The sequence below is a fragment of the Myxine glutinosa genome, chromosome 14 (assembly GCF_964187855.1).
Source record: "Myxine glutinosa chromosome 14, kmMyxGlut1.1, whole genome shotgun sequence".
Classification (NCBI taxonomy): Eukaryota; Metazoa; Chordata; class Myxini; order Myxiniformes; family Myxinidae; genus Myxine; species Myxine glutinosa.
Window position 1 is genome coordinate 32,600,215 of NC_136274.1, and position 27,405 is coordinate 32,627,619.

At 46.6% G+C, this 27,405-nt stretch overlaps 1 protein-coding gene across 12 annotated transcripts in view; it reads left to right on the plus strand.

Annotated features, from left to right (window-relative positions):
* MED15 (mediator complex subunit 15) overlaps positions 1 to 27,405 on the plus strand; it is a 112,219-nt gene that overhangs the window by 38,081 nt on the left and 46,733 nt on the right. For 9 of the 12 annotated variants that reach the window (XM_078768209.1, XM_078768201.1, XM_078768206.1 and 6 more), the window contains 2 exons: positions 1,648 to 1,746; positions 19,342 to 19,551. In XM_078768209.1, the coding sequence (XP_078624335.1) occupies positions 1,648 to 1,746; positions 19,342 to 19,551 (309 nt within the window). The remainder of the gene's footprint in view (positions 1 to 1,647; positions 1,747 to 19,341; positions 19,552 to 27,405) is intronic. The other 3 variants (XM_078768205.1, XM_078768212.1, XM_078768213.1) reach the window with 1 other exon arrangement.

Below are 27,405 nucleotides of genomic sequence, written 5' to 3' on the forward strand. Positions count from 1 at the left end.
TGTTGTTTTGAACAGCAGGGATGAATTCAGGTGATTTAGCCAGGGTTCGTAGGCAGGAGGTGCGATCGTGTGCGTTGCTGTGACCAGGTGCGCTGGGACGATGAGTGGGAGTGCGCTGAGCCGACCAGAGGACGGGGATGGAGTGACCTGATTGCAAATATACAAACTTACAACCGGAGCCACGGTGAATGTACCTGGGTCGTCGGAGGAGTCCATTTGATTTGATGGCAGAGATGCATGATGGGGTGGAGCGGGTATTGAGCAGAAGGAGGCTTGCGGCGGAGTACCGCAGAGCCATGCCAGGCAGGAGCGGAGAGACGAGACGAGGCCAAGGTTGAGGAGGTGAAACAATGGTCCCAACCCATGGGAGCGGGCCCGAGGAAACGAAGGAGCCAGGTAGGTGAAGCCAGGAGCAGAGCCGGGACCAAGCAGAGGGCAGGCAGGAGCAAAGACGATCACGAGGCCAAGGTTGATCACAGCAAAGCGGCAAATGCAGCGGCAATCGACCGCCGCCGCTACAAATCTAGATCACGGCGGGAAACCGCCACCAAACCGCTGTGATGGTCACAACCCACGAGAGCGTGCCCGAGGAAACAGCGAGCATGCGAAGGAGCCGGGCAGGCGAAGCAGGGAGCAGAGCCGGGGCTATGCAGGGGGCAGACTCAATGGCCAAAAAAATCCGCACGACCACCAAAAAAGCAAGCAACTGACAGTAGCCCGGTCGAAGAAGCGGCGAGCATGTGACGCCTGCGTCCTCTTCATTTTGGTAAAGATCCGGATTCCGATCCGGCTACTAGAATTTTTAAAGTGATTCTTCACCATTGAGTGATATGGCCAACCAGGTGGAGGTATGCTCTCTACTGAGTGGCGTTCTAGTTCCCACTGTACCCATGTTACCCCAGAAGTGCATGAACAAGTTATCTGGTTCGATTTTGTCATTGTCCCAAGGGCAGGTGGGGTATTTAAAATCCATTTGTTACCGTTTTGTATCGCCATTTCTCAGCCGTGTCTTTTTCTACTTCCCCACTCCCTTTTGTCGCAATATACTCCCTTGTTAAATACGAATGTGTATGGTCATCGGCAGGGGACTCTGTAGCGCATTGGGAATTTGGGATTAACCCGTTAGTTGGGCAATTTGGGTCCATGCATTAGCTTGTAAAAACAAATCGCCTGTCGTCTCTGGCTCGGCCATTTCTGTTATGCTAATTTGCCGTCGTCATGGGGTTAAGCTGGGTGGGCAGAGAGTTTCTCGTCCCCCTTTTTCTGGTGGTGCAGCAGTCTTGAAGACCCACGACCAGTACAATACATTTGCATTCCAAAATGGCAGGCTTTTTTATTATTTCCCTACACCCACCCCATCTTCCTAAGCAGGGGACTCTTCCATGCAACATCCTTCTCCTTCCCCTTCTCTCTCATCAAACTTCCTTGCTCTCTGTTTGCTCCCCTAACTCACGCTTCTGTCATAGCTTTTCTCAATTTACCTCTCTTCAATCTACCTTCTCCCTGTTACCTATTTAAAGTCAATCACTCGTTAAAGAAAGTGTCTGCATCCCCCATCTCCAGTGTACCCCTCTGTTTTGGTCTCCCATTTGTCTCAACTCGTTTTTCGTGTGTTTTATCACCATTGTTTTGTTGTAACTTCTGCAGGCACGATTGACGCAAGCTCAACAGATGCAGCAGATGAACCAGATTAGATTGCAGCAGCAACAGCAGCAGCAACAACAGCAGCAGCAACAACAGCAACAGGTGCAAATTTCCAAGGGTTATGTAAGCTCTACGTTGTGGTATGATACGCATGCACCAATTGATTCTCTGATATTTCGGCCAACAGTGTTCATTCAATGATCTGATAGGTTGATAGGTTTGCGTTGTGAAAAAGTTGGACAGCAGATCCTCCACCTCACCACAATTTGGGGCCATTTTCAATTTAAATCCCTGGCACACAACATGTATTCAGCACGTAAAATCCCTGGCACTAACAACAAGCGCTATATATTATTCAGCAATGGCCTCCTCCATGAAAGGGATGCATTACAATGACATCCATAGAAAAGGCATTAAAAAATCACCCCAAACTGTGTGTCATGCACATATCTGTTAAGAAACAAGATATTCATACCTTCCCACAGATTTGGTGGGTGGGATCAGTACTGTGAATATCTAATATAATTGTGTGTCGGTGTGTGTCAATGGGTGTCGTTGGTTGTTATCTCATTCATTTGGGTTTTAGAAGGTTGAACGGAGTCCTCCCAGGACACAAAGTATCCACCCTCGCTTCAGTGAAGGGTCGCTTGCTGTTCATGGGCTAAGTTATGAAGTTTTGTTGTTCAGAGTTTTGTTCCAAGGGCTCTTTTCAGGATCATCACTGAGCTCTCTCTGTACAGCCCCCAAATGTAGTTTGGTTGTCGTAATTTAAAGACCCGGAGGGAGCAGTGGGATTGAAGAGAGTGAGGGAGTTTGTTCCAGAGGTGGGAGTAAAGAGAAATGAAAGAGTGAAGGTGAGCAGAGAGTCTTGATTTTGGCAATTTCACCAGAAGAGGGTTGCTGGCAGATCTTGTGCGACCTGCAGAAATATTTGGGGGACAGAGCACAGAGAGAGCTGGGGGAGCTAGGCCAGAGAGGAGTCGGAAGAAGATAAAGTCTACCAACCTGCCTGCGGTGAGCAGGTGAAAGGCACTCGGAGTTAGCTTCATCGCGAGAGATTCCAATGATTCTGAAAGCTTTGGTTTCAACAGCGTGAAACCGAGCTAGGTGTGAGGCAGGAGCACTGGCCCAGAGGGGAGAACAGTATTCCATTAAGCTGTGGATGAAAGCCTTGTATGTGGTGAGGAGCTCAGGTGTGCCAAGGAAGGACTTCGCACGATGGAGGATGCCCAGTCGGCGACAGGCTTTGGAGGCCAGCTTGGAAATGTGGTTTTCCCAGGAAAGACCATGGCAGATAGTGAGACCCAAAAGCTTGAGTGGCAGAACTTCTTGGAGAGGATTGTTGAGAAAGTAGGTGGGAGGGTTGTCCAGTCGGTCTTTTCGGAGAGACATAGTAAGAGTGTGAGATTTGTCAGGATTGAAAGACATGTTCCACTTGTTTGACCAGTCTGTGATTTTGTCCAGGTCTGCAGAGAGTGAAGAGGCTGCAGACTGCCGATCTGAGGGATGAGGACTGGAGCGGCAGAGAGTGGAGTCATCAGCAAAGAGATAGAGAGCGTTTTCCAGAGAGTCAGAGAGATCATTTATGAAGACTAGAAAAAGCACAGGGCCCAGAACACTGTCTTGGGGATTTGATTAACAATGATTTAAACAATGATTATAAATATGACAAAAAAATGATAAAAACAATGATTGCTTTTGGTTAATGTTTCATTGAATTTTGTGGAACTGGGATATTGAAATTTCTGCAGAAATGCCATTGGATTACTCTACATACCTTGTGCCTTTGGGTGTGCAGCTGCTCTGACATGAGATTTTTACAGCCCGATAGGAGGTGACTTGTATTTTCTGTTTCTAACTTGCAGAACGTACACTTGTCCAATTGACTCAGTCCCACAATCTTTTTAAAGCCATTGGTGCAGTGTCCATGGTCTTGGGCATTAAAAATGATTCGTTCTCCGTCTCAGTTGAGCTGATCTCTTCTTAGCCATTCCAGTGATCCTTCTTTGTCTATTCCCAATCTGTCCCACTCGTTTTTTAATATTTTCCTGCTCTTTTGTCTTTCTCCCAGTTGTCACTATACAGCTGCTGGTATTTCATCTTGTATTTTTCTTGTCGTTTTTGCAATCGTTGGGGCTGTATTAGTTGCTGTTTCGGTTTGGTGCATGACGTCTTCTAATCGCACCTTTTTTTGGAAGTTTTGTGCAAGGTGATTGAGAGATACCTTTTCTGGCTTGTTGTTTGTGTTCATGCTTGTCCACAAATTGTATTCGGTAGTCTGTTGAGCTTTTCATGTACGCTGCTAAATCCTACAGTCGTTGCTCTGTGCACTTCTTTCCTCCGCAGGAAAGCAATGCAGGATCATTCTTGAGATGCACTGATTCTTGAGATGCACGATCATTCTTGCAGGATCATTCTTGAGATGTACTGATTTTTGAAGAACATTTTGTGGATAGTGAAGAGTTTCCTTGTTTTGATATCTACTTTTTGTAATGTCCTCTTGTGGCCAGTTTACTATTCCGCAGCTATATTGGAAGACTGCTTCTGCTAGTTGGTTTATGGCTTTGATTTTGCTTCTTGGGGTGAGATATGTTTTCAGAATCGGCCTCGTTCTACACAGGTATTCCTTGGTAATTGTTTTCCACATTTTTTGACATTTGGTGGCCCTCTTCTACTCCAAGGTATTTGTAAGATGCTTTGTTGTCTAGCTCCTGTATTGTTGTATCTAGGTTGATTTTGATGTTTTCTGTTTTTGTTCTACATTACACGAATGTGCACATGGCACACTTAACCAGGCCAAATTCCAAATCATCCATATACAGTAAACGTGTCACCTTTCTTGTTTCTTTGGACAATCTTTTATTGGATGTTAGGGTGTATCTGTATTTTTGCTCATTAAAGAGGTTACTTGGTAGGGCTAGGCAAAACAGGAGAGGAGAAAGACTGTTTCTTTGGAAGAACCTACGTTGTATCTATACTCTTGGTATTTCAATCTATCCTTCCAAGTGCTGTGGGATTAGTATGGCTTTCTCAATCAGCTTGATTATTTGGGGGTTTCATCTTGTACATTTTCATGCACTTTATCATCCATGAATGTGGGACACTGTCAAAAGCTTTTTTTTAATAGCCTTTCCATCCTGTGGACAATTTGGTTCTTCTCGTATTGCAATTTTTGAGTATGACCTTGTTTAGTAATAGGTGGTCTATTGTTCCGTAACATCCTCTCTAACATCCCTTCTGTTCTGCCTCTTGGTCTCCTTGTTGGGTTAGGTGGTGGTACATTGTTTCTGTGATGATTCCCGTTAAAAGTTTGTATGTTGTTGGTAGACAGGTTATTGGCCGGAATGTGTGGGGTATTCGGGTATCTTCAGATTTTGGGATGAGGAAGGTGTTACCTTCTGTGAACCATTCATCCATTTCCCGATCTCCTTGGATAAGTTCATTGAATGCTCGAGCGTAGTGAACATGGAGAGCATGTGTGTGAGGCATGCTTTTTGTGTATATTAATTACATACTGTTGTAAAGTACCTTTTAACCCTTTAAACTGCTGAGACCCCTTTGACTTTTGAAAACCCCCAAGATCCTTAAGATCCTTAAGATTCCAAAGACCACTAAATACCCTTAAATAAAAAAAAGACAGATGACCCAAAAGACCATGAGGACCCAAAAGACCCTGAAGACCCAAATGTTCCCGAGGAGCCAAAGGATCCAAACGACCCACGATGACCCAAAAGTCCCCAAATAACCCACATGACCCAAAATTCCTGAGGACCCAAAAGATCCCCCCAGTTACGGCAGGCAGGTATGCGACAAGGTGTGAGGACCGATGAAAATTTGGTCCAACGGACCCACGAGTACATCAAAAATGTGGCACATAATGATTCCTTGGATAAATTGCAATGCTCCAGGCATGATTATTCCCTCCATAATTGACGGTCAACATTGTTGCTTCCTCTTTGAAAACCCTGTTTCTATAACTCTCAGAAACTGCAGTTTCGACTGTCTGACTTGTCTAAGCGTGAAGCAATATGTATGGAAAAGGCTGAAAATGCCAAATGTCACTCCTCAAAGCTTTACTTATTTACTGAAGTACCTGATTACAATAACTAAAACAGAACCATTATTGATTACAAGACTTTGATACTTTATTTGACAAACAGTCACAGTGGGTGTTTTGATGTATGTATAATTACTTCTCTACTGTGATTAGTTAGGAATCTGTGATGTATCGAAAACGAGGGTTGTTGTGAATATTTATGAAAGATCGTTGTGTTTCAGTCATGATAATTATTTTAATAAAGCAAGGACAACCTTAGAATTTTTAAAGTATTGTTGTGGATTTGAGAATCATGTTTGTAAATATGCCCCTCTAGTGATTCTTGTAAATACCTCCGTTTTGTGTGTAAAGGTCAAAGGTTGTCCCCTTAGTTAATAAATCGCATGCACGTAGAAAATCATATACCCTTCTAAATAGTTATTTCTTATTCTATGTTAGTTTAAGGCCCTGTTTCCCACTAGTTGACACTGCATTGCACCGAATTGAAATAAGATAGGATCCCTCCGACACCCCCATGGCCTCCTAAAAAGCGCCAGTACGGTGGCGTTCGCCACTACTGCTTTGGGCGGGTTTCTCAGGCGTTCGCCACTGTTACATTGGGCTGTTTTCTTCACTCCAAACTCCATTGCGCACGCGGTCAACTCGGGGGAGAAGGGCGTGGCCGGCCCATCGTCTTCAGGAGGTGGAGCCAGGAAGCCCTTGCGCCCAACCAGGACTCGGTGGGCATGGCTTGGTAAGGTGTGGCCATGGCTTGGTAGGGCGTGGCTATATAACCCATGGGGGGGGAAGCCCCCACCAGCAGATGAGGGAGGGAGCAGACGATTGAGGGAGCCAGATGAGCGAGGGAGCACGAAGGGAGTTTGTCAGGAAGGCGCTTGAGTTGGTGAAGAGAGACGTGCAACCTGCGGGAGTACGAGTGAGGGAGACGCTGTTTCCAACAAGCCTTACCACGTCAAGCTTCGACGCGCTGCTGCGAACATCCCGGCGGTGTGGACCCGAGGGTGGAGAGTCGGCGGCTGCTCACTCCCGGCCCGACCGTTCTCCTGCGTCCAGCTGAACCTTCCTCCCCTTCCAGCCATTGATTCCTGCCTTCATTCCCCACTCGTGTAAGTCTGATTGTCATCTGTTTGTCTGTGTTGTCCTGGGGCTTAAGTAAGACTGTATAGATACGCTAGAAATTGCTCTGTGTCCTTCTGCTCCTTCCATTTCCCTGTAAATTACATTTCTCTTCTTCCCTGTTTTGGTTGTGTGTAAATAATTAATAAATCCCTGTGTTCTTTCTTTACCCCTTTTGCTTCTTCACATTCGGTTGCTTTAGAGGTTTCCACATTGAATACCTGTGGCGCGATTTTGGCCAACGTTTCGGAATCGGGTTAGTGAATGCTAATGACTCGAACTTCGGGTTGCTAAAAACCGCTCGGCAACTAGACCATCTAAAACCGGGGTTCGAGCGGGAGTCCCTCCCCTGCTTCGCGGTCAGGAGTGGCACTCAGGTCCTTGGGACTTTTCGTAGACCAAATACCCTGGCTGCTCCCGACCGGAAGGAGCGTTGGGACCCCCAGGACTCACGTCGGTCAGTCGCGGACAAGGGGATTAATCCCCCCTTCTTAAGGGGAAAAGGGGCCGACGTTGAGATCCGTAACAATTGGTGTCAGGAGTGGGATTCGAACCTGGGACTAAATTTATTTAGCCCAAATTTTGGACACCAATTGTACTATTGGCCGCAACAATTGGTGTCAGGAGCGAGATTCGGACCTGAAGTGCGCTTAGTGCACTCAAAATTACGAGTGGCCAAAATTTTATTTAACACCACTAAATTTTAAAATCGTGCCATGGATAATCAAGGCGATCGGGTGCCGGTGGTAGAGTTAGAGGGTTTAGAAGCGACCCAGGACCCCAGGGAAATGTATATGGGGGAGAGAGAGAGAGGAGGAGAGCAATGAGGATGTGGTTGCGGGGGTATCAGGTGCACAAGATGGCGCCCTCGCGCACGAGGTTTCGGGCGCACAAAATGGCGGCTCGCACGTGGTTGCGGCAGCCGCGCCCGCAGCACCGATGAACTGGGACCTACTCATGCTGCAAATGCAGGCCTTCATGGTCAAGGCGGATGAGGAGAGGGAAAGCAACAGGGGGCTGGGAAACCAAATTGAAGCAATAGCGGACGAAATGAGGGCCGATAGAGAGGGAATGGAAAACAGAATGGGTGACCGAATAAAAAAAAATGGGGGAGAACAGAGACCGCAGGTTGGGCGAGCAGGTCCCAAGGGTGCACGACGAGGTAAAGCGGGTCGAGAAGCGCTGGTTGAGCGAGGCGGAGAAAAGCGCGGGTAAAATGATGGGTATAGAGATCGCGACCCGGGGTATGGGGCAGCCAGCGACCGCTGAAGTAGAGGGAATTTTAATAAAGCCAGCGGTCGTCAAAGAAAAAGAAAAAGTTGAAATTGAAATTGTAGAGACGACAGACGTAGAAGAGCAACAGTTGGAGGAGGGAATGGATAATGTGCAAAGTCCCTGCTCACATCACGATGCTGTGCTTAATAACACCAATGAAAGTTTGCAGGTGGTGTTGGAGCGAAGGAGAAGAATCCCCCAGGTGAGTCGTGCTGTATATTGTGCGGGGAGATTTTGCAGGAGGATGTTTGGCGCAGAAAGAATTTTCGCGCGCTTGGGATCGAGAAAGCATCCGGGCGTTGGTGAAGGGTCCCCTGTGAGTGGTGTGAGTGGAAATGGCGCGCTTGTGGGAAAAAAGTGTGCATCGGGGAATGAGCGTGTTACAAAGCGCGAGTGTGAAACCGAGTGCGAGCGAGAATGCATGTCGGAGTGTACGGAGTGTGACACGGAGAGTGAGTTGGTGGTGGCGCAGGTGCGAGTGGGCACATCGGAGCGCGAGTGTGAAACCGAGTGCGAGCGAGAATGCACGTCGGTGTGACACGGAGAGTGAGTTGGTGGTGGCGCAGGTGCGAGAGGGCACATCGGAGCGTGAGTGTGAAACCGAGTGCGAGCGAGAATGCACGTCGGAGTGTGACACGGAGAGTGAGTTGGTGGTGGCGCAGGTGCGAGAGGGCACATCGGAGCGCGAGTGTGAAACCGAGTGCGAGCGAGAATGCACGTTGGAGTGTACGGAGTGTGACACGGAGAGTAAGGTGGTGGTGGAACGTGTGTGAGGGTGTACACCCGAGTTAGTGGTGGCGCGTGTGCGGGAGGGCGCACCGAAGCGCGTGATCGGGTGTGCAAAAGAGTGCACACCCATGGTTGTCACAGAGGATGTGAACGAGGAGCGGGTGCGAGGATGCACGCTTGGTATGGACGGCGAGAGTGTGCGAGAAAGCACACCTGAGTTGGTTGTGGCGCGGATGTGGGAGAGCCCATGGAAGCGCGTGAGTGGGTGGATGCAAGAGTGCACGCCCATGGTGAGTGTTATGGAGGACGTAACGGAGGAGAGGTGTGGAATGAAGTGTGCGCAAGAGGGTGCGCGAGAGGTGTGGTGTGTAACAGGGAGTGCGGTGGTGGAATGGACGGAGTGTGTGGAATGTACGGGCGGCGTTGGAACGCCGGGTTTGGTGAGTGTGAAAAGGGTAGCGTATGCGTGTGAGCCTGCAGGTGAAGCATCGACGTTGATCGGGGCAGCGTTTAGGGCGACGGATAGCGTGCGCGGTGCGCTTTGTTTGCAGCGAGGACCGGCCGGGACCGTAAGCGCGTCGCTCTTCGGAGCGTCGTGCGCGGTTCGGGCCGGGTCCCGTACTGAATGGTCGGTGCCGCGTCAGAGCGGCGATCGGCGCGATTCCGGGGGAGGGGAGCCAGGTCGGACCTTCGTCCCCTGGCGGGGACGGGGTTCCGACCAGGCGAGATTGAGCCATCGGGCTGGAGACCGCAAGGATCCGCGCCGAGATGGTGCGTGGAATCTCGGCCCGACCAAACCGCCTCCCCTGAATCGAATGCCGGACAGATTCAACCTGCAGGCGACCAAACCACCCGAATTCATTGCTCGGCTTTGCGAAGCCGAGTTTTAATGATGTAACGACGCACCGAGGCTCAGATATAGCGGACTGTGATGATAATAGTGTTTTGATCCGAAATTTAGAATAGTGAATAGGATTGGCAGAAGTGATTGGCAAAATTTGATGATTGGCAAATGATTGGTAGAATGAATTGCAGTGATTGGCAAATTTTGATTTGCAGGAAATTGGATGGGCAAAATTAATAGTAGGAGATGCCCGATGTGGTGGGATGGCAAATCCACCATCCCTCACAACGGGGCACATGAGCACTAGCTATGGGGTTTTGGCAGTGTAAGCTCGCCGAGGGAGGGTTTGGATAATGTATAGGGATCTAGAAAAATGACCATAGGTAACTGGAGATTTAAGTAGCGACATTGGAGAGGTAGTCGGGGACATGGAGTAGATTAGTTTGGATGATAACGACGTGGTATGTGCTTGGTTTAAAGGGAAGACGGGGAGCACCAAGTTAGAAGGAAACCAGGTAGATCAGATGATGCCGTGTGTTTGAGAATCGAAAGTGTATGGAGCAGTGTATGAGTGAGTGAGGTAATTGTGAGTTGTATTGAGCGTGGAAGTGTATGGAGCAGTGCATGAGGAACAATTGTGGTTGTGCATTGTATTGAATGATTGAAGAAGCCTGGGAGGAAAGAGGGTGCAGGTGGCACCAGGTGTGATTGCACAGGTGTGCAAATGAACAGGTGTGTGGAATACATGGAGTATGGAATGGATGGTGTGGAGTGAGTATGGTGGAAACTGTGGAGTGGAGTGGATGGTGCGAAGGTGTGTATGGGGAGGATGGACCCCATCACGAATACCCGGGGAGGGTAGTTCAAGAGTTAGGTAGAGGGAGTAGGTAAATTGTGATTGGATATTGGCATCTGTGGTGCGTGGTGGAAGAATGGTGTTTGGATGGGTGCATTAGTGTCGTGGAAATGGCTGGGCGTGTGGCCTGTTAGTGTGTGTAGTTAAATGGGCACTCCGCCACTGTTAAGATGTCGGCCAGGTGAGGCCGCAGGTTGGGCTCTGGGAGCCGGTAGAGTTGTTGTGGATGGGGCCCGAGGATCTGGAGGACGGACCTGGGTAGTCCAGTGCCAGAGAGGGCACCGAGTGGGGAGAGCGCCAGAGGGCCTTCCCCAGTTAGATAGGTTAGGGTAAGGAGCAGGTAAGCTCGGAGGCAACTGCAGTGGTGGAGGTGTGCAGGTGGGTAGACCTGCTGGGAGAGCCACACGACCCAGTCCTGAAATTGTGCAAAGGCACGGAGTTTAATCGGGGGAGTGAGACCCCAAATTGATGAAGCACCACAGTTTGGTCAATGGGAATTTGGTTCTTAAAACCGCATAGGCCATAGAGTAAGATGGCCAATGGATTGGCAGGGAAAGACCCCGGGTAGTGTAAAGTGTGTTAATATCATTTAGAGAACTAGGGCATGCCCGTACGTGGGTGCCCGTTCCTTGCCAAAAAAAAAAAAAAACGCTACCCGTACGCTCTACCCCGCCCGTACGCCCGTAAACAAAAAAAACAACGCTCTTCGCTTCCGCCCTTCGCTCTGACTGAATTGGGAGAAATAATGCGCATAAGAAATCGAGAAATTATTATTTTCTCCGGAAGAAATCGAATTACGAACCGTAATGGCGCAGGCTCTCGGGCTCGCAACAACGCGTTCTGTGATTGGCTGCCGGAAGTGAAGTCTTCACTGTCGCAAATGTGAAGCGATGAATACGATGAATCGCAAATTAGTTTTTATTAGTTTTAAAACATAGTTTAACGGCAACATAGTTTGCCGACGGGAAATAAATGAATACGCTCTCAAATGTGCCATCCGAGGCAGAGTCTGTTCGCCACGTTCGGCACACGTGATAGCTCGCTGCTCTCTGATTGGTTGAATCGTTTTTTGGACATAGCTCGGTAACTACTTCTGCGATTAATTTAAAACCTTGAAAACGCACATCCTCGGGTCCCCAGCAATATACCTGGCAAGTTTCAAGTATATCGGACCGGTAGTTGTCGAGAAACAGCGGTCACAGACAAACATACAAACATACAAACATACAAACAAACATACACACAGAGATTAGTGGAATTATAGATAGATAGTTAGGATTGAAATCTCCTCGCACCATCTACATCCACTCACCTGAGGTGACAGAACGCCACACCATGCCATGTTCTTATTATTTTTGTGCAAATGTTTGGATTGTGAGACGCATCATGACGTGGGTGTGACATTGTGCTGATGTTCCATCTCTCCCTCCTTATGAGGATTGATGATGAATTGGTGATGGCAAATTTAGACAATGGGATTGTGACGAATTTGGTATAGGGGAAATATGGGGAAGACGTGACATTAGTGACGAATTGGTAAGGGTGTAGATTTTTGTAAATATGGGGTAAGGGCAAGGGTAGAGTAGGTAACAGGGGGGGTGACGTATGGTAGGGACGAGCTTTTCTCCGCTCAGTCTCCAGACGCACCTCACTCTGCATTGCCTTCGTTGATGTGTGCCCTTGTGACCTTACCCCTCACTCACCTGTCTTCTCTGTCTTCCTTCCCCGACCCATGGATCGTGCTCTCTGGGCACTGAGGGGAGCGTGCGGGGGGGCCGCGTCGGTGTGCCCGAATCCTCGCAACCAGCTGCCTGCATCCAGGCACCACTTATGGACCACATGTCTGTGGCTGAGCACCACTCATGGACCCCACTGGTTGGGGCATGGCCCCTCTGCTGGGACCGGCCACGATGGCCCAAGATCCTGCTTGCGGACCCGGTAAGGTGGCAGCAAGCCCACAGGTGAACCACTCATAGTCGGCCCCTGTGGGCCATAAATAAAAAACGGACACGTTTTGTGCATTTTTATTTCCACCAAATAGGCCGCAAACAAGAAGAAGAAGAATGACAACATCTGGAAGAACATCGGCCAGCAGAGGGAGCCGAAGAACAAGACCACCAACAGGGTTTTTATTTATTTATTTGAACTGTGGTGACTGTGCACTGACTGGTGCTTTATCGTGCTCTTTATTGGTGCTGGTGCTGGTGCGTCGATGCAGCGCAGGCTGTCTCCCCCCCCTCCCCCCCAAAAGAAAAATCACAGGTCCTGGGTTGCGTTTTGTAAATAGTCCAAGTAACGTCACTTGTAAATAATGCTCCCCACCGTACATGTTTGGTTTTTTTTTTTTTTTTTTTTTTTGTATACTGAATCGAGGCTCGTGAAAGAGCTAACATTTACTTCACAAACAAATCAACCAGACAAACAAAATATATAACAAGAGGGAGCGGAAAACAAGATGGGGAGAGAAGGGGAAGCACACAAACACAACATTTGAGAGCAGGGAGATGTGTGGAAGGGAGGGGGCTTGGGGGAAGGAGGCATGGGAAGGGGGGGGGGGGGGAGGAGGGAGAAGTATAAAAGACAAGGACACCAAGGACTTCCAGGACAGAAGTTGGTATTTCAAAAAAGTGGAATTGGGGTGAAATTAGCGGGGGTAGAAAAGATCAAGGTTTTGGATGGGGGAAGATAAGAGATGGTGGTGAACAGCTGTTTTAAAGACCTGGAGGGTGGAGTGGGATTGAAGCGAGTGAGGGAGTTTGTTCCAGAGGCGGGAGAAAAGAGGAATGAAGGAGTGAAGGTGAGCAGAGAGTCTTGATTTTGGCAGTTTGACCATAAGAGGGTTGCAGGCAGATCTTGCGCGACCTGTAGGAATATTTGCGGGACAGAGCCCAGAGAGAGCTGGGGGGGCAAGGCCAGAGAGGAGTCGGGAGAAGACGGAAAGACCACCAACCTGCCTGCGGTGAGAGAGTGAGATGCCCTTGAAGTTAGCTTCATCGCGGGAGATTCCAATGATTCTGAATGCTTTGGTTTCAACAGCGTGAAGACGAGCTAGGTGTGAGGCAGGAGCACCAGCCCAGAGGGGAGAGCAGTATTCCATTGAGCTGCGGATGAAAGCCTTGTATGTGGTGAGGAGCTCAAGTGTGCCAAGTAAGGACTTCGCACGACGGAGGATGCCCAGTCGGCGACTGGCTTTGGAGGCCAGATTTGAAATGTGGTTTTCCCAGGAAAGATCATGGCAGATAGTGAGACCCAAAAGCTTGAGTGACAGAACTTCTTGGAGAGGATTATTCAGAAAGTGGATGGGAGGGTTGTCCAGTCGGTCTTTTCGGAGAGACATCGTAAGAGTGTGAGATTTGTCAGGATTGAAAGACATGTTCCACTTGTTTGCCCAGTCTGTGATTTTGTCCAGGTCTGCAGAGAGTGAGGAGGCTGCAGACTGCCGATCTGAGGGATGAAGAATGGAGCGACAGAGTAGAGTCATCAGCAAAGAGATACAGAGGATTTTCAAGAGAGTCAGAGAGATCATTGATGAAGACCAGAAAAAGCACAGGGCCCAGAACACTGCCTTGTGGAACTCCAGCCTGAACAGGAAGAGGAGATGAGAGAAACCCATTCAGGGCCACACGTTGACTACGACTAGAGAGGAAGTCCGCCAGCCATGCGTGGAGTTTTCCATGGATACCAAAAGAGGAGAGTTTGGTGAGCAGAGCGGGGTGCCAGACCGTATCGAAGGCACGTGATATGTCAAGGGAGACTGCTCTAATTTCCTGTTTGGCATTGAGGACCTCCATCCATTGTTGAGAAAGCAGAAGCAGCATGTCCAGAGTAGAGTGTCCAGGTCTGAAACCAAATTGATGATCAGAGATCAAGCCATTGGAGAAGAGGAAAGATTTAATATCTGAAGCAATGATGGATTCCATGACTTTGCTGATAATTGGGAGAAGGCTGATTGGTCTGTAGTTGCTGGGATCTGTTTTTACACCTTTTTTGTGCAAAGCGGTGATGTTGGCAGATTTCCAAGCAGATGGAAGATGACCTTGAGCAAAAGAGAGGGTGAAGAGAACAGAGAGAGGGAGTGAAAGAGCGGAAGAACAGGATTTTAGGACCCGTGGGCTGATGCCGTCAGGTCCAGTTGCAGAATCCGAGTCGAGGGTTGACAGAAACTTTTCCACCTTGTCAGGAGGAAAGGACACAGAGTCCAGGAGCAGCTGGGTACGACTGGGTACGGTGGGTACAGAGAGGGATGGGTTTGGGACACAAGATTTAGAGGCAAACACAGAGTTGAGGCATTCAGCCTTTTCATGTGCGGAGTCAGCCGTATGGCCATTTGAGGTGAGGGAGGGGATGGAGGGGGAACAAACACCAGAAACAGATTTGACCAGACGCCACCAGGATTTGGAAGAGGGAGACAGATAAGAGAGTTCGGTCCTGAGAACGGAGAGATATTGTTTCCTGGCTCTCCTGAGGGTGGACACACACTTGTTTCGGGCTTTGTGAAAGGAAATGAGATTTCCTTCCGTTGGATTTGCTTTCCAGGAGACGAAAGCAAGTTGTTTCTGGGCAATAGCCTCACCACAAGATTCCGTGTACCATGGACGGGAGGAAGGGTATGACAACAGAAGGCGAGATGGGATAAATCTGTGCATGAGAGAGAGCAGTTTGCTTTGGAAGAATTCCCAGGAAGAATTTATGTCAGAGGCAGTAGAGATGGGAGAACAGTCCAGATGATTGATGGCTGCTTGAAGACCGTGCCAGTTGGCCTAAGTGAAATGCCAGACTCGTCGACGCTGAGGAGGCTCTCTGAGAATGGTCAGAGAGATGTCCACTTTAACAAGCACATGATCAGATGAGCCGATTGGAGCAGAAGAAGAGCAGCAGACATTTTCAGGGAAGTTAGTCATAACCAAGTCCAGAAGAGAAGATGCTCCGTTGACTGAAATCCGGGTCGGGAAATTGACAGATTGTGTCAGTCCCAGTGAGTCACAGAAGTCCTTTGCTGAAGAGCCATGGCTGGTGAGAGAGGTACCCACACCCAGCCAACTGGCATGGTGACAGTTGAAATCACCACATATGAGGAAGAGAGAGTTGGGATGGGTAGATAGAAGGTGGTCCATATTCTCAGACAGCGAGATGTAGATGGAGTCATCACTGTTTGGTGGACGGTACAACACACATATGAACAAAAGGTGGGAGCGAAGGGGAAGCCGTAGCCAAAGGTATTCCTGGGGGTGAGGTGGAGAGAGGGCAGTGCAGGGCGAGTGAGGAAGAGTTTTTTATAAAGATAGCAACCCCACCTCCAGGACGAGGCTCAGGTCTATCATACCGGAGGAGGGAGTAACCTGGGAGAGATACCAAGGAATCAGAGACATCATGAAGGAGGAAAGTTTCTGTTAAGCAGATCACGTCTGGTTTGTCAGAAGCAACCTGTATGGAGAGATCAGACAAGTTTGAGCGAAGGCCCCGGATGTTTGAGGTCCATACTGTTAAGGAAGAGGAAGGGGGAGCATCGGATACAGAACGGGGGGGGGGGAGCCGGTAGGGTAAGATGTGGAAGAGGAGGAAGAGGTAGGGAGAGCTGTTGAAGGTGTGTCGGAGATTACAGAATAGCTTGGAGAAAGGGAAGAATGGGGCAGGCAAAAGGTTTGATGGTGATTGGGAGAGGCGCAGTGAGGTGTTATTTGACGAGGGGGAAGAGCGAGGCAGAAGGTTGAGGGAGATGAAGGTGAAAGTTGGAAGGGGGAAGAAGCGGGGAGGAGGCTTTGAGGAGGAGGGGTGAGAGGGGAGTCTAGGAGGGGAGGGGTGTGGGGGGAGATTTGAAAGGAATGGGTGATTGGGAAGATTTGGAGGGGAGGGGCAAGGGGGAAGATTTGAAAGAGATGGGTGATGGGGATGATTTGGAGGGGAGGGGCAAGGGGATAGATTTAGAAGGGAGGGGTGATGGGAAATGGGATTTTGGGGTGATGGGATTTTGAAAAATGTACGATTAATGGGAAACGAACATTTATTGCAAAATGAGTTTCTTGAGACTTTCGAGTCAAAAATACGTTTGAGGACGCTGGAGGGAGGATGGAGTGCTGGAGAGTTTAGGGAATGAATGAAAGATGCACTATAAGAGATGGAATTTTTTTTTGGAATGAATAGATTTGGTGAGCAAGTCGAAAGCATCCTTTTATAGAAGAAGAAGAAAAAGGTGTTATAGAATATGACAGAATACAGGTCTTCAGGGGTCAGATGAGACATTTTTTAACAACGTGCTCACGTGATCACAAACAACGTGGTCGAAGAACAAACGAACAAATAAGAACGAATAAACGAATAAGAACAGAAGGAAATGTTTTTTTGTTTTTTTTTGAGATTTTAAAACAAGGAAGTATGGGGTGAAAAGACAGTGAAAAACAGAGACCGGAAAGTAATTGCAGCGCGATCGGAGAACCGCTGAGACAAAAACAAAGCCTCAAGCCAAGGTCGGACACGGTAGCCGAGTACTACACTTAGGCCTCAGAATACGCGATAAGAAATACCGACGATTCTGTACACAGGTATGAAAAACCAACGCCAAGAATACTATTTAAGACACCCCAATAGGTACATACACCGAGAGAAAGATACAGTTTCGACCAAAACGCAATTGTGAAAAGTTACTTAACTTCGAAAGCGAGCTCGCATGGAACAGCTTTGAAGAGACGAGACCTCCAATCTTGCGCATCCAAGCAATAGTTTGAAAACCATTCCGCAATTCGGTTATCCTGTGGGCGTGAATCTGTTAGGCAGGGTGCAATGCAGCAGAGGGACATACTTATTTGTGTTTTAAAACTGTCACTCAGGGTCAGGTTAATTGTAGAGGGAATTACACCTACGTGCCACACTAAGTTAAAGTTTTATAGGCCCGGGACGTGCCTGGAGGATGAGGGTGCAGTGTTGCGGATTTGAGAATCCTGTTTGTAAATATGCCCCTCTCGTGATTCTTGTAAATACTTCCGTTTTGTGTGTAAAGGTCAAAGGTCGTCCCCTTAGTTAATCCATCGCATGCACGTAGAAAATCATATACCCTTCTAAATAGTTATTTCTTATTCTATGTTAGTTTAAGGCCCTGTTTCCCACTAGTTGACACTGCATTGCACCGAATTGAAATAAGATAGGATCCCTCTGACACCCCCATGGCCTCCTAAAAAGCGCCAGTACGGCGGCGTTCGCCACTACTGCTTTGGGCGGGTTTCTGCGGCGTTCGCCACCGTTGCATTGGGCTGTTTTCTTCACTCCAAACTCCATTGCGCATGCGGTCAACTTGGGGGAGAAGGCCGTGGCCAGCCCATCGTCTTCAGGAGGTGGAGCCAGGAAGCCCTTGCGCCCAACCAGACTCGGTGGGCACGGCTTGGTAAGGTGTGGCCATGGCTTGGTAGGGCGTGGCTATATAACCGTGGGGGGGAAGCCCCCACCAGCAGATGAGGGAGGGAGCAGACGATTGAGGGAGCCAGATGAGCGAGGGAGCACGAAGGGAGTTTCTGTCAGGAAGGCGCTTGAGTTGGTGAAGAGAGACGTGCAACCTGCGGGAGTACGAGTGAGGGAGACGCTGTTTCCAACCAGCCTTACCACGTCAAGCTTCAACGCGCTGCTGCGGACATCCCGGCGGTGTGGACCCGAGGGTGGAGAGTCGGCGGCTGCTCACTCCCGGCCCGGCCGTTCTCCTGCGTCCAGCTGAACCTTCCTCCCCTTCCAGCCATTGATTCCTGCCTTCATTCCCCACTCGTGTAAGTCTGATTGTCGTCTGTGTTGTCCTGGGGTTTAAGTAAGACTGTATAGATAAGCTAGAAATTGCTCTGTGTCCTTCTGCTCCTTCCATTTCCCTGTAAATTACATTTCTTTTCTTCCCTGCTTTGGTTGTGTGTAAATAATTAATAAATCCCTGTGTTCTTTCTTTACCCCTTTTGCTTCTTCACATTCGGTTGCTTTAGAGGTTTCCACATTGAATACCTGTGGCGCGATTTTGGCCAACGTTTCGGAATCGGGTTAGTGAATGCTAATGACTCGAACTTCGGGTTGCTAAAAACCGCTCGGCAACTAGACCATCTAAAACCGGGGTTCGAGCGGGAGTCACTCCCCTGCTTCACGGTCAGGAGTGGCACTCAGGTCCTTGGGACTTACTTTTCGTAGACCAAATACCCTGGCTGCTCCCGACCGGAAGGAGCGTTGGGACCCCCAGGACTCATGTCGGTCAGTCGCGGACAAGGGGATTAATCCCCCCTTCTTAATGGGAAAAGGGGCCGACGTTGAGATCCGTAACAGTATGTTGTCCATTCATGTTCACCAAGAACAATTGCTCAAGTATTAGTTGTGTTGGAGATATGAGTCCTTAAAAATGGCCAAATTGTCAAAAAGCAGCCTTTTTGGACCCTGGTTGCAAACTTCAACACCCCATGGTGCCGGGTTGGACGGAGATCTCATGGAGAACTTTTTACCCAGAGTCCACCATATTGTTTATACATATGCGAAATTTCAAGTAGCATCTCAGTCAAGGAACGAAAACCGATTTCTTGCTGCTTTTTCCACCTGATGCACATGGCCTATTTGTCATTGTAATCCTTTGATTTCTTTCTTGAGTTGTACATTAATCCAAAGCAAATCACTCCATTGGCTTTTCTGCCTTTAAATCTGAAATTTATGAAATAGGTCCTCGTTTAGGGTATTCCATAATGCCAGCTCTGAATAGTAAAAACAATGGTAAATGCTACACCTATGTGCTGATACAGATACACCGAGATGTTTCTAATAACAAGACAGTATGTTCCTTGACCGGCCTCCTGTTGTGTGTCATGGTTTCAGGTGGTGGGGACACAACCATCACTTCCTCAACAACCAGTACTTCCCATGCAGAGCCAGATTCCAGCTTCTGTAGCCAGTAATTTGATGCTGCAGCAACAGCAACAGCAACAGCAGCAGCAGCAGCAACAACAACAACAGCAGCAACAACAACAGCAACAACAGCAACAACAGCAACAGCAGCAACAGCAGTGGGTTTTACAAAACATCCAGGTTAGTTTACAAACCTACCACTGAATGTTATAGTCTCCCATGTAGTTGGACTTGCATGTTATGTAGTAATGTAGGGCTGTTCAATGTGTTATATATGCTCATAATAGTCCAAGATACACCCAAAAATGAATATTATAAATTGAGCACCATCGGACCCCGCTATTTGCGGGGTATACGTTCCTGGAAAATCAGGGAATAGCGAAACCCGCGAATAGCGGGGAATTGTTTCAATGGAAAAAGGGGGGATAGGTTCCCGAGTCATGAAAATCCGCGAATAGAGAGGACCAAACGGCAAATAGAGAAGCAAAATCCGCGAATGGCAAGGCAAATCCTGCGAATGTTGACTATAATCCGCAAAGGTTTTTATAAATACTGTATTTGAAGCTAACGGTTCGTGAATTTTTTTTTTGCGCCCCTGAAAGACCGCAAATTCGCGGAACACGGCTGCGAATAGGAAAAAAAAGACCGCGACTTCGCAGAACATGGCTGCAAATAGGAAAAAAAACATGAATTTGTGGGACACTTTTCCGCGAATAGAGAAACGGGTCGCATTTTATCACCCGCGAATACGCGGAACCCACGAATAGCGGGGTCCGACAGTATTATAAATTGGAAAAAGATGTTGGCATTCTTGGACTATTATGAGTATCCCTCTTGTAGAGCTTGGTGAACTCCCCTTGTACAGGCGAAGAGAACATAAACCCACATCTACATTCTGCACGTTTTCACTTGGGTGTACAATGTACAGTACATGTTATCCATCAAAAATGGCCTAAGGCCAGGACTTCGGCACATGTTCAACGCAAACCCCAATAGTGCCTCGACAATCTCCATTCTGCAAATTAGCTGACTTGCAAGACAAATGTCATGGAGATGGAAACATTGGAAGGAAAAGGATGAGAAACTGGAGTTCATAGAATATGATACCCCCATGCAGTATAACAACAATAACAACCACCTTCAGAGGCCATTTTCCCCCTGCAGAGCAGGGGTTGGCCTTTTTTGGGCAACGTGGTCCCCTTTTTGAAGCAATGTTTTATAGCCGGATGCCCTTCCTGCCGCGAACCCTGTTAATCGCCTCTTGCAACACACAGGGAATTACCAGTGAACTGGTACTCGATTTGCCGACCTCGGAAGGATGACAGGCTGAGTCAACCCCCCTGGCGTAAATTCAGCGATCGACTGGGATTCGAACCCAGGATCCTAGGATCCCAAGCCGGCGCCCGAACCGCTAAGCCAACACCAAAGCCCGCTTGGAGTTTGCATAAAAGCACCTAAAGGACTCTCAGACTGTGAGAAACAAGATTCTGTGGGCTTTCATGTGTCTTTCACTGAAGAGAGGCTTCCGTCTGGCCACTCTGCCATAAAGCCCAGATCGGTGGAGCGTTGCAGTGATGGTTGTCCTTCTGGAAGTTTCTCCCATCTCCACACAGGATCTCTGGCGCTCAGCCAGAGTGACCATCGGGTGCTTGGTCGCCTGTCTTACCAAGGCCCTTCTCCCCCGATTGCTCAGTTTGACCGGGCGGCCAGCTCTAGGAAGAGTCCTGGTTGTTCCAAACTTCTTCCATTTAAGAATTATGGAGGCCACTGTGCTCTTGGGAACCTTCAATGTAGCAGAATTTTTTTGGTAGGCTTCCCCAGATCTGTGCCTCGACATAATCCTGTCTCTGAGCTCTGCAAGCAGTTCCTTCGACCTCATGGCTTGGTTTTTGCTCTGATATGCATTGTCAGCTGTGAGACCTTATATAGACAGTTGTGTGCCTTCCCAAATCATGTCCAATCAATTGAATTTACCACAGGTGGACTCCAATCAATGTGTAGAAACATCTCAAAGATGATCAAGAGAAATGGGAGGCACCTGAGCTAAATTTCAAGTCTCATAGCAAAGGGTCTGAATACTTATGTAAATGTGATATTTCAGTGTTTTCTTTTTAATAAATTTGCAAAACTTTCTAAAATCCTGTTTTCTCTTTGTCATTATGGGGTATTGAGTGTAGATTGATGAGGGAAAAATGAATTTAAACGATTTCAGCATAAGGCTGCAACATAATAAAATGTGAAAAAAGTGAAGGGGTCTGAATACTTTCTGAATGCACTGTATTAGAGGGAATGGGAAGATAGTCTGAAAAACCACAAGTGGGACAAACAGACGGAGAGCAAACCTAAAGTTCCCTCCAGTGAAACTGTTACCTCACACTACCCCACACAAATCCGCATACTTGGGGAGTAATGGGGAAAATATGGTAAGGGATTGTCCAAACTTAATTAGCATGTTTGTGCATTGTTTTGTGCTATTTATTATGCCTCCGCCGACGAAGTCGCTGGAGGCATTATGTTTTCAGGTTGTCCGTTCGTCCGTCCGTGATAGGTTTTCGTTACCGCGATAACTTGAGAATGGCTGAAGTGATCGAATTCAAACTTAGTACAGATATGTATAATGATGTAAAGATTAACTGATTAGATTTTGGGGTCCCGAGGTTAAAGGCCAAAGGTCAGAGGTCATGTCAGGTAAAAATGTGATAACTTGAGAACAGCTGAATGGATTTAAATCAAACTTGGTACAAGTATTATAATGATGTGATAATGCGGGTGGAGGCATATCTGTCAACGTCGTGACGTCGAAGAGTGTCGTTCTACTTTTCATGAATAAAATTGTTATTAAGAACATAAAATAAAGTACTATTATTATTCCATATGCAGCTTGAGTGGCGCTGATGCATTGCCCCATTTTCAGTAACCTCTTACTCATTTTGCTGACCTCTGAAGAATGATGGGCTGAGTCAACCAACCCACATGGTGTTTTTTAAATTTTATTTTATTGAAATTCGCCCAAAATAAGGCAGAGAGCCACTAAATGTGAAGGGCTACTGATAAAAAGAAGAAGAGGAAAAACTGTCAAAACCTTCACCTTGTCCTGAAACAAGAAAACCTCTTCACAGGACCACTGTGCAGGAGGGGTTAACTTGGCCAGGTGGAAAGACAAATATTCCTTCCACAATTGGGTGTGTGGCCCTGGTGTTGTTGCTAGCCCAACCCTGGTGTTGGGCTAGTGACTAGGGTGCCGGCTTAGGATCCTACGATCCTGGGTTCGAATCCCGGTCGATCGCTGAATTAACGCCAGGGGGGTTGACTCAGCCTGTCATCCTTCCGAGGTCGGCAAATTGAGTACCAGTTCACTGGTAATTCCCTGTTTGTCGTTAAAGGTGGCAAAAAGGGTTGGCGTCAGGAAGGGCATCCGGCCGTAAAACATTGCTTCAAAAAGGGGACCGAAAAACAACAACAACCACGGTTCCCGAAAAAGGCCAACCCCCGCTTTGCGGGGAAAAATGGCCTCTAAAGGCGGTTATTTTTTTATTTATAATTGGGTGTTTTTACGGCGTAACCAAGATATTCTAATTTTGTATTTTTCATTAACTTTCTGAAATTTATAGAATTTGTTTTTCACGTGGAAGTTGTGGGTTACGTCTAAATTAATGTGGAATAAGTCTGATTTAATGCATTTTAATTCCAGGCTATAAGGCAACAAAAGGTACGTTTCGGCACATGTTCATCAGCATCGTGGGACAGTCCCGTTTTCAATTTGATGCGATTTGTGGGGCAGTTTGATATCGCAGGAGAAGGTTTCATAATCATGCATTCGTATATGCAAACACACCCACAAACCTCGATAACAGTTTTGTGTTTTTTGGTTTTTCTTTAGATATATATTGTTGCGGATCTCGAGCCCGTCGACGTACTAAGGGAGGGTTAAACCCTTTTCCCCCTCGAGCTTTGAGTCCACGAAGCCGCTACCCACTTTACACTCGTGAGGGGCGGATTGCTAAGCAATTCCAGCCGCCAACCCCGCCGCGAGCGCGTGGAAGGGTTGCTGGTCAAATACCCGAGTACCTTCGATACACACGCCGCCACGAGGACGGGGGCTGAACCTCACACGAGTCACGCTGGGTTGATACGCCCGAGCGGTTTGCGTGTCACGTGACTTGTGCCGTTAGTTACTATGAACCCGATCGAGCGGTTTTATCTCGTGCAGTGCGAGGCCAATGGGGAAGAGACATAGACGGCCAAGTTGGAAGCAAAACACAGGTTTATTTACAATTGTACAATGGCCAAAGAGAAGAGACACAGGATAGAAACTTAACCGTTCTTACTTAAGCCCAGACAAGGGCCCTCTGACTCACGCGGGGAAAGGGATGAAGAAGAGGAAGCGCTCAAAGCGCGGCTGCTCCGTGCAGTTCCGGGTTGGGCGTTGCCCTTGGTGATGTTCGTAGCAGGGACGTCGGCCTCCAGTCGTGCACGTACGGGAATCCGCACAGCGTGTCCCGAAGTTAGCGAGGCGAAGCGCACGTGCAGGGAGTCCAGGCAAGGAGATCGTTAGAGCACAGGGCCATGAGAGAGATCGTCCTGCGAGAGCGTTTATCTCGATAAAGCGAGGGCAAACGAGAGAGAAAGCCAGGGAGAACAGGGCAGCAGAGAGCAGGGGCAGAACGCTGAGATCTCGGCAGAGCTTCGGCCACACAGAGGGCTTGGCTCGAGAGCGCGCTGGGAGCTTGGCCACAGAGAGAGCGCTGAGAGCTTCTTGCTCAGACTTCGACCTTAGAGAGAGAGAGTTCGGGGTTCCGGGCCGGGTTTTATAGCCCGCCCGCCCCAGAATGTTCCAAGGGCCTCCCTTGGCCGCCATTGCTGGCCACTCCCCTTTAGCTCCCATTGGCTGCCGTTGTTGGCCACTCGCCTTTTGCTCCCATTGGCTGTTGCTGCTTACCAGCCGCTCCCTCCGGCTCCTCCCTCGGGCCTCCTCAACTTGTTCCGGGCCCAGCACATGGCATTCCAGGCCCAATGAGGCCTATCCTTACTTACCTGTCTCAATGCATACTAACACAGGGAAGGAGACTATACTTAACATTTAATAAGAAATAACTGAACTAAAGCAAGGCTACATGTTGTGGTGCAACTAACTAAAGGGGTGTTGTCTTTATTCTCAAAACCACAACACTATATATATATATATATATATATACAGACTTGGCATTTAATATGGAATATTTTTTTTTTTCTTGACTTGGGATTAGTTTCTGAACTCAGTCTATCAATCTGGTGAGTTTCTTTTACGCTTCAGTGATTTCTTTGTTAAAAGAACCATGTCACTGATTGTCTGTCTCAGCAAGAAGTCAATGACAGGATTATATCACAGGTGGCGTGACAAAATGTACAAACAGGTGCATTTGACGATTGGCTTCACAATCGGGTATATAAGGGTTGTTGCGTTCTGTATTTGTGGAAAACAACTGCTGCACGTCTACAAAAGAAAATTGCCGCTTCCTCTGGAGATGGTCCGTCAACTCGACAATGCTGTTTGTCATGGAGTGGTGGCTTTACGAAATTCCGGCATGAAACAGCATGCTATTGCTCGGCAGTATGGCATCACTCAAGGTCAGGTGTCAAAGATCCTGAAACGAAATGCTCAGAGGGGTGTCCCTACTCCAATCGGTATTGGAGTAGGCCAGGACGTCCCCACAGAACCACAAGGAGGGATGATCGCCAGCTGCACCGGTTAGTCAGCAATGGCCGTACCAAGTCAGCTAATCGGCTTAGGGCTGAGTGGCAGCAACTGACAAATGTGCCTGTATCCAGAAGGCTAGTCAACCAACGACTGGTTCAAGCAGGCTATCGTGCCAGGCGTCCCCTGAGAAAGCCACGCCTGACCAGACAACACCGCCGATTGCAGTGGGCCAGAGAGCACCGTCAATGGCAGCCAGGACACTGGAATCACGTGATCTTCAGTGACGAGTCTAGATTTCTGGTCTATCGTCAAGATGGCCGCGTCCGAGTGCGCAGACAAGTGCATGAAGCCTACAACGAAGATTGTATAGTGCCAAGAGTCCAAGTTGGAGGTGGTGGGGTGACCGTTTGGGCTGCTTTTCATGCAGGGGGCAAAACTGACCTGGTTGTACTGAATGGAAACCTGAACCAGTTCAGGTACAGGGCCATTCTGGAAGAAACATTGCTTCCATTTGCTCGTGCAGCCTTTCGAGGAAACTTTGTTTTCCAAGATGACAATGCACGGCCTCATCGTGCTCGCATGATCCAACATTTTCTTGCTGACCGTGGTGTGGAGCATATGGAGTGGCCTGCCATGTCCCCGGATATGAATCCGATAGAGAACTTGTGGGCAGAATTAACGCGTCAAATCGACAACTTGGACCAGCAGCTTACCTCTGTGCGTGAATTGCAGCAGGCTATTGTCACTGCATGGCAAGCGATTCCTGTCCAAACCTTGGCAAATCTCGTGTACAGCATGCCTCGACGTGTACGTGCTCTCCTGAATGCTCGTGGGGGTTACAAGAAGTACTGAACTGTAATTTTACTGCCCGTAATCCCAGTCATAATTTAACTTTTGTTTTTGTTAAAAAATAAATTTGGCTTATGTGCAAAATAAAGAGATACTTCTGGAAAACGTACAGAAGTTTAACACAGTACTGTCCGTGAATCGAGTTCGATATCAGTTTGCATCACCTTCAAGGATCAATTTATTTGCTTCGAAATGTCAAATGGGTTTTTTGTTTGTTTTAAAGGTCACATTAACAAAATCTAGAATAATTTCAACATAATTCCAATGAACTTTTGGTTCTAAGTCATCTTGAAAAGTAAGTTCACCCCCACAAAAAAATATTCCATATTAAATGCCAAGTCTGTGTGTATATATATATATATATATATATATATATATATATATATATATATATATATATTTATATATATATATATATATATATATATATATATATCTCTATATATCTCTATATATCTCTATATATCTCTATATATCTCTATATATCTCTATATATATATATATATCTCTATATATCTCTATATATATATATATATATATATATATATATCTCTATATATATCTCTATATATATCTCTATATATATCTCTATATATATCTCTCTATATATATATATATATATCTCTATATATCTCTATATATATATATATCTCTATATATATATATATATATATATATATATATCTCTATATATATATATAGATATATATATATATATATATATATATATATATATATATATATATATATATATATATATATATATATCTCTATATATATATATATATAGATATATATATCTCTATATATATATATATATATATATATATATCTCTATATATATATATATATATATATATATATATATATATATATATATATATATATATATATATATATATATATATATATATATATATATATATATATATCTCTCTATATATATATATATATATATATATCTCTATATATATATATATATATATATATATATATATATATCTCTATATATATATATATATATATATATATATATATATATCTCTATATATATATATATATATCTCTATATATATATATATATATATATCTCTATATATATATATATATATATATCTCTATATATATATATATATATATATATATCTCTATATATCTCTATATATATATATATATCTCTATATATCTCTATATATATATATATATATATCTCTATATATATATATATATATATATATATATATATCTCTATATATATATACTGTATATCTCTATATATATATATATATATATATATCTCTATATATAAAGGAGGAGTGTGTGTGTGTGTGTGTGTGTGTGTGTGTGTGTGTGTGTCTGTCTGTTTGGATGTCCACTTATAACTCAAGAACTACACATCGGAGAAATGTTTTAGACACAGATTCGGAATCAGCATAAAATCCTGGTGGTTATAGGCTACTCTGTATTTTAATATCAATGGTTTAAAAAACCGCGCCAGCTGCAATTCC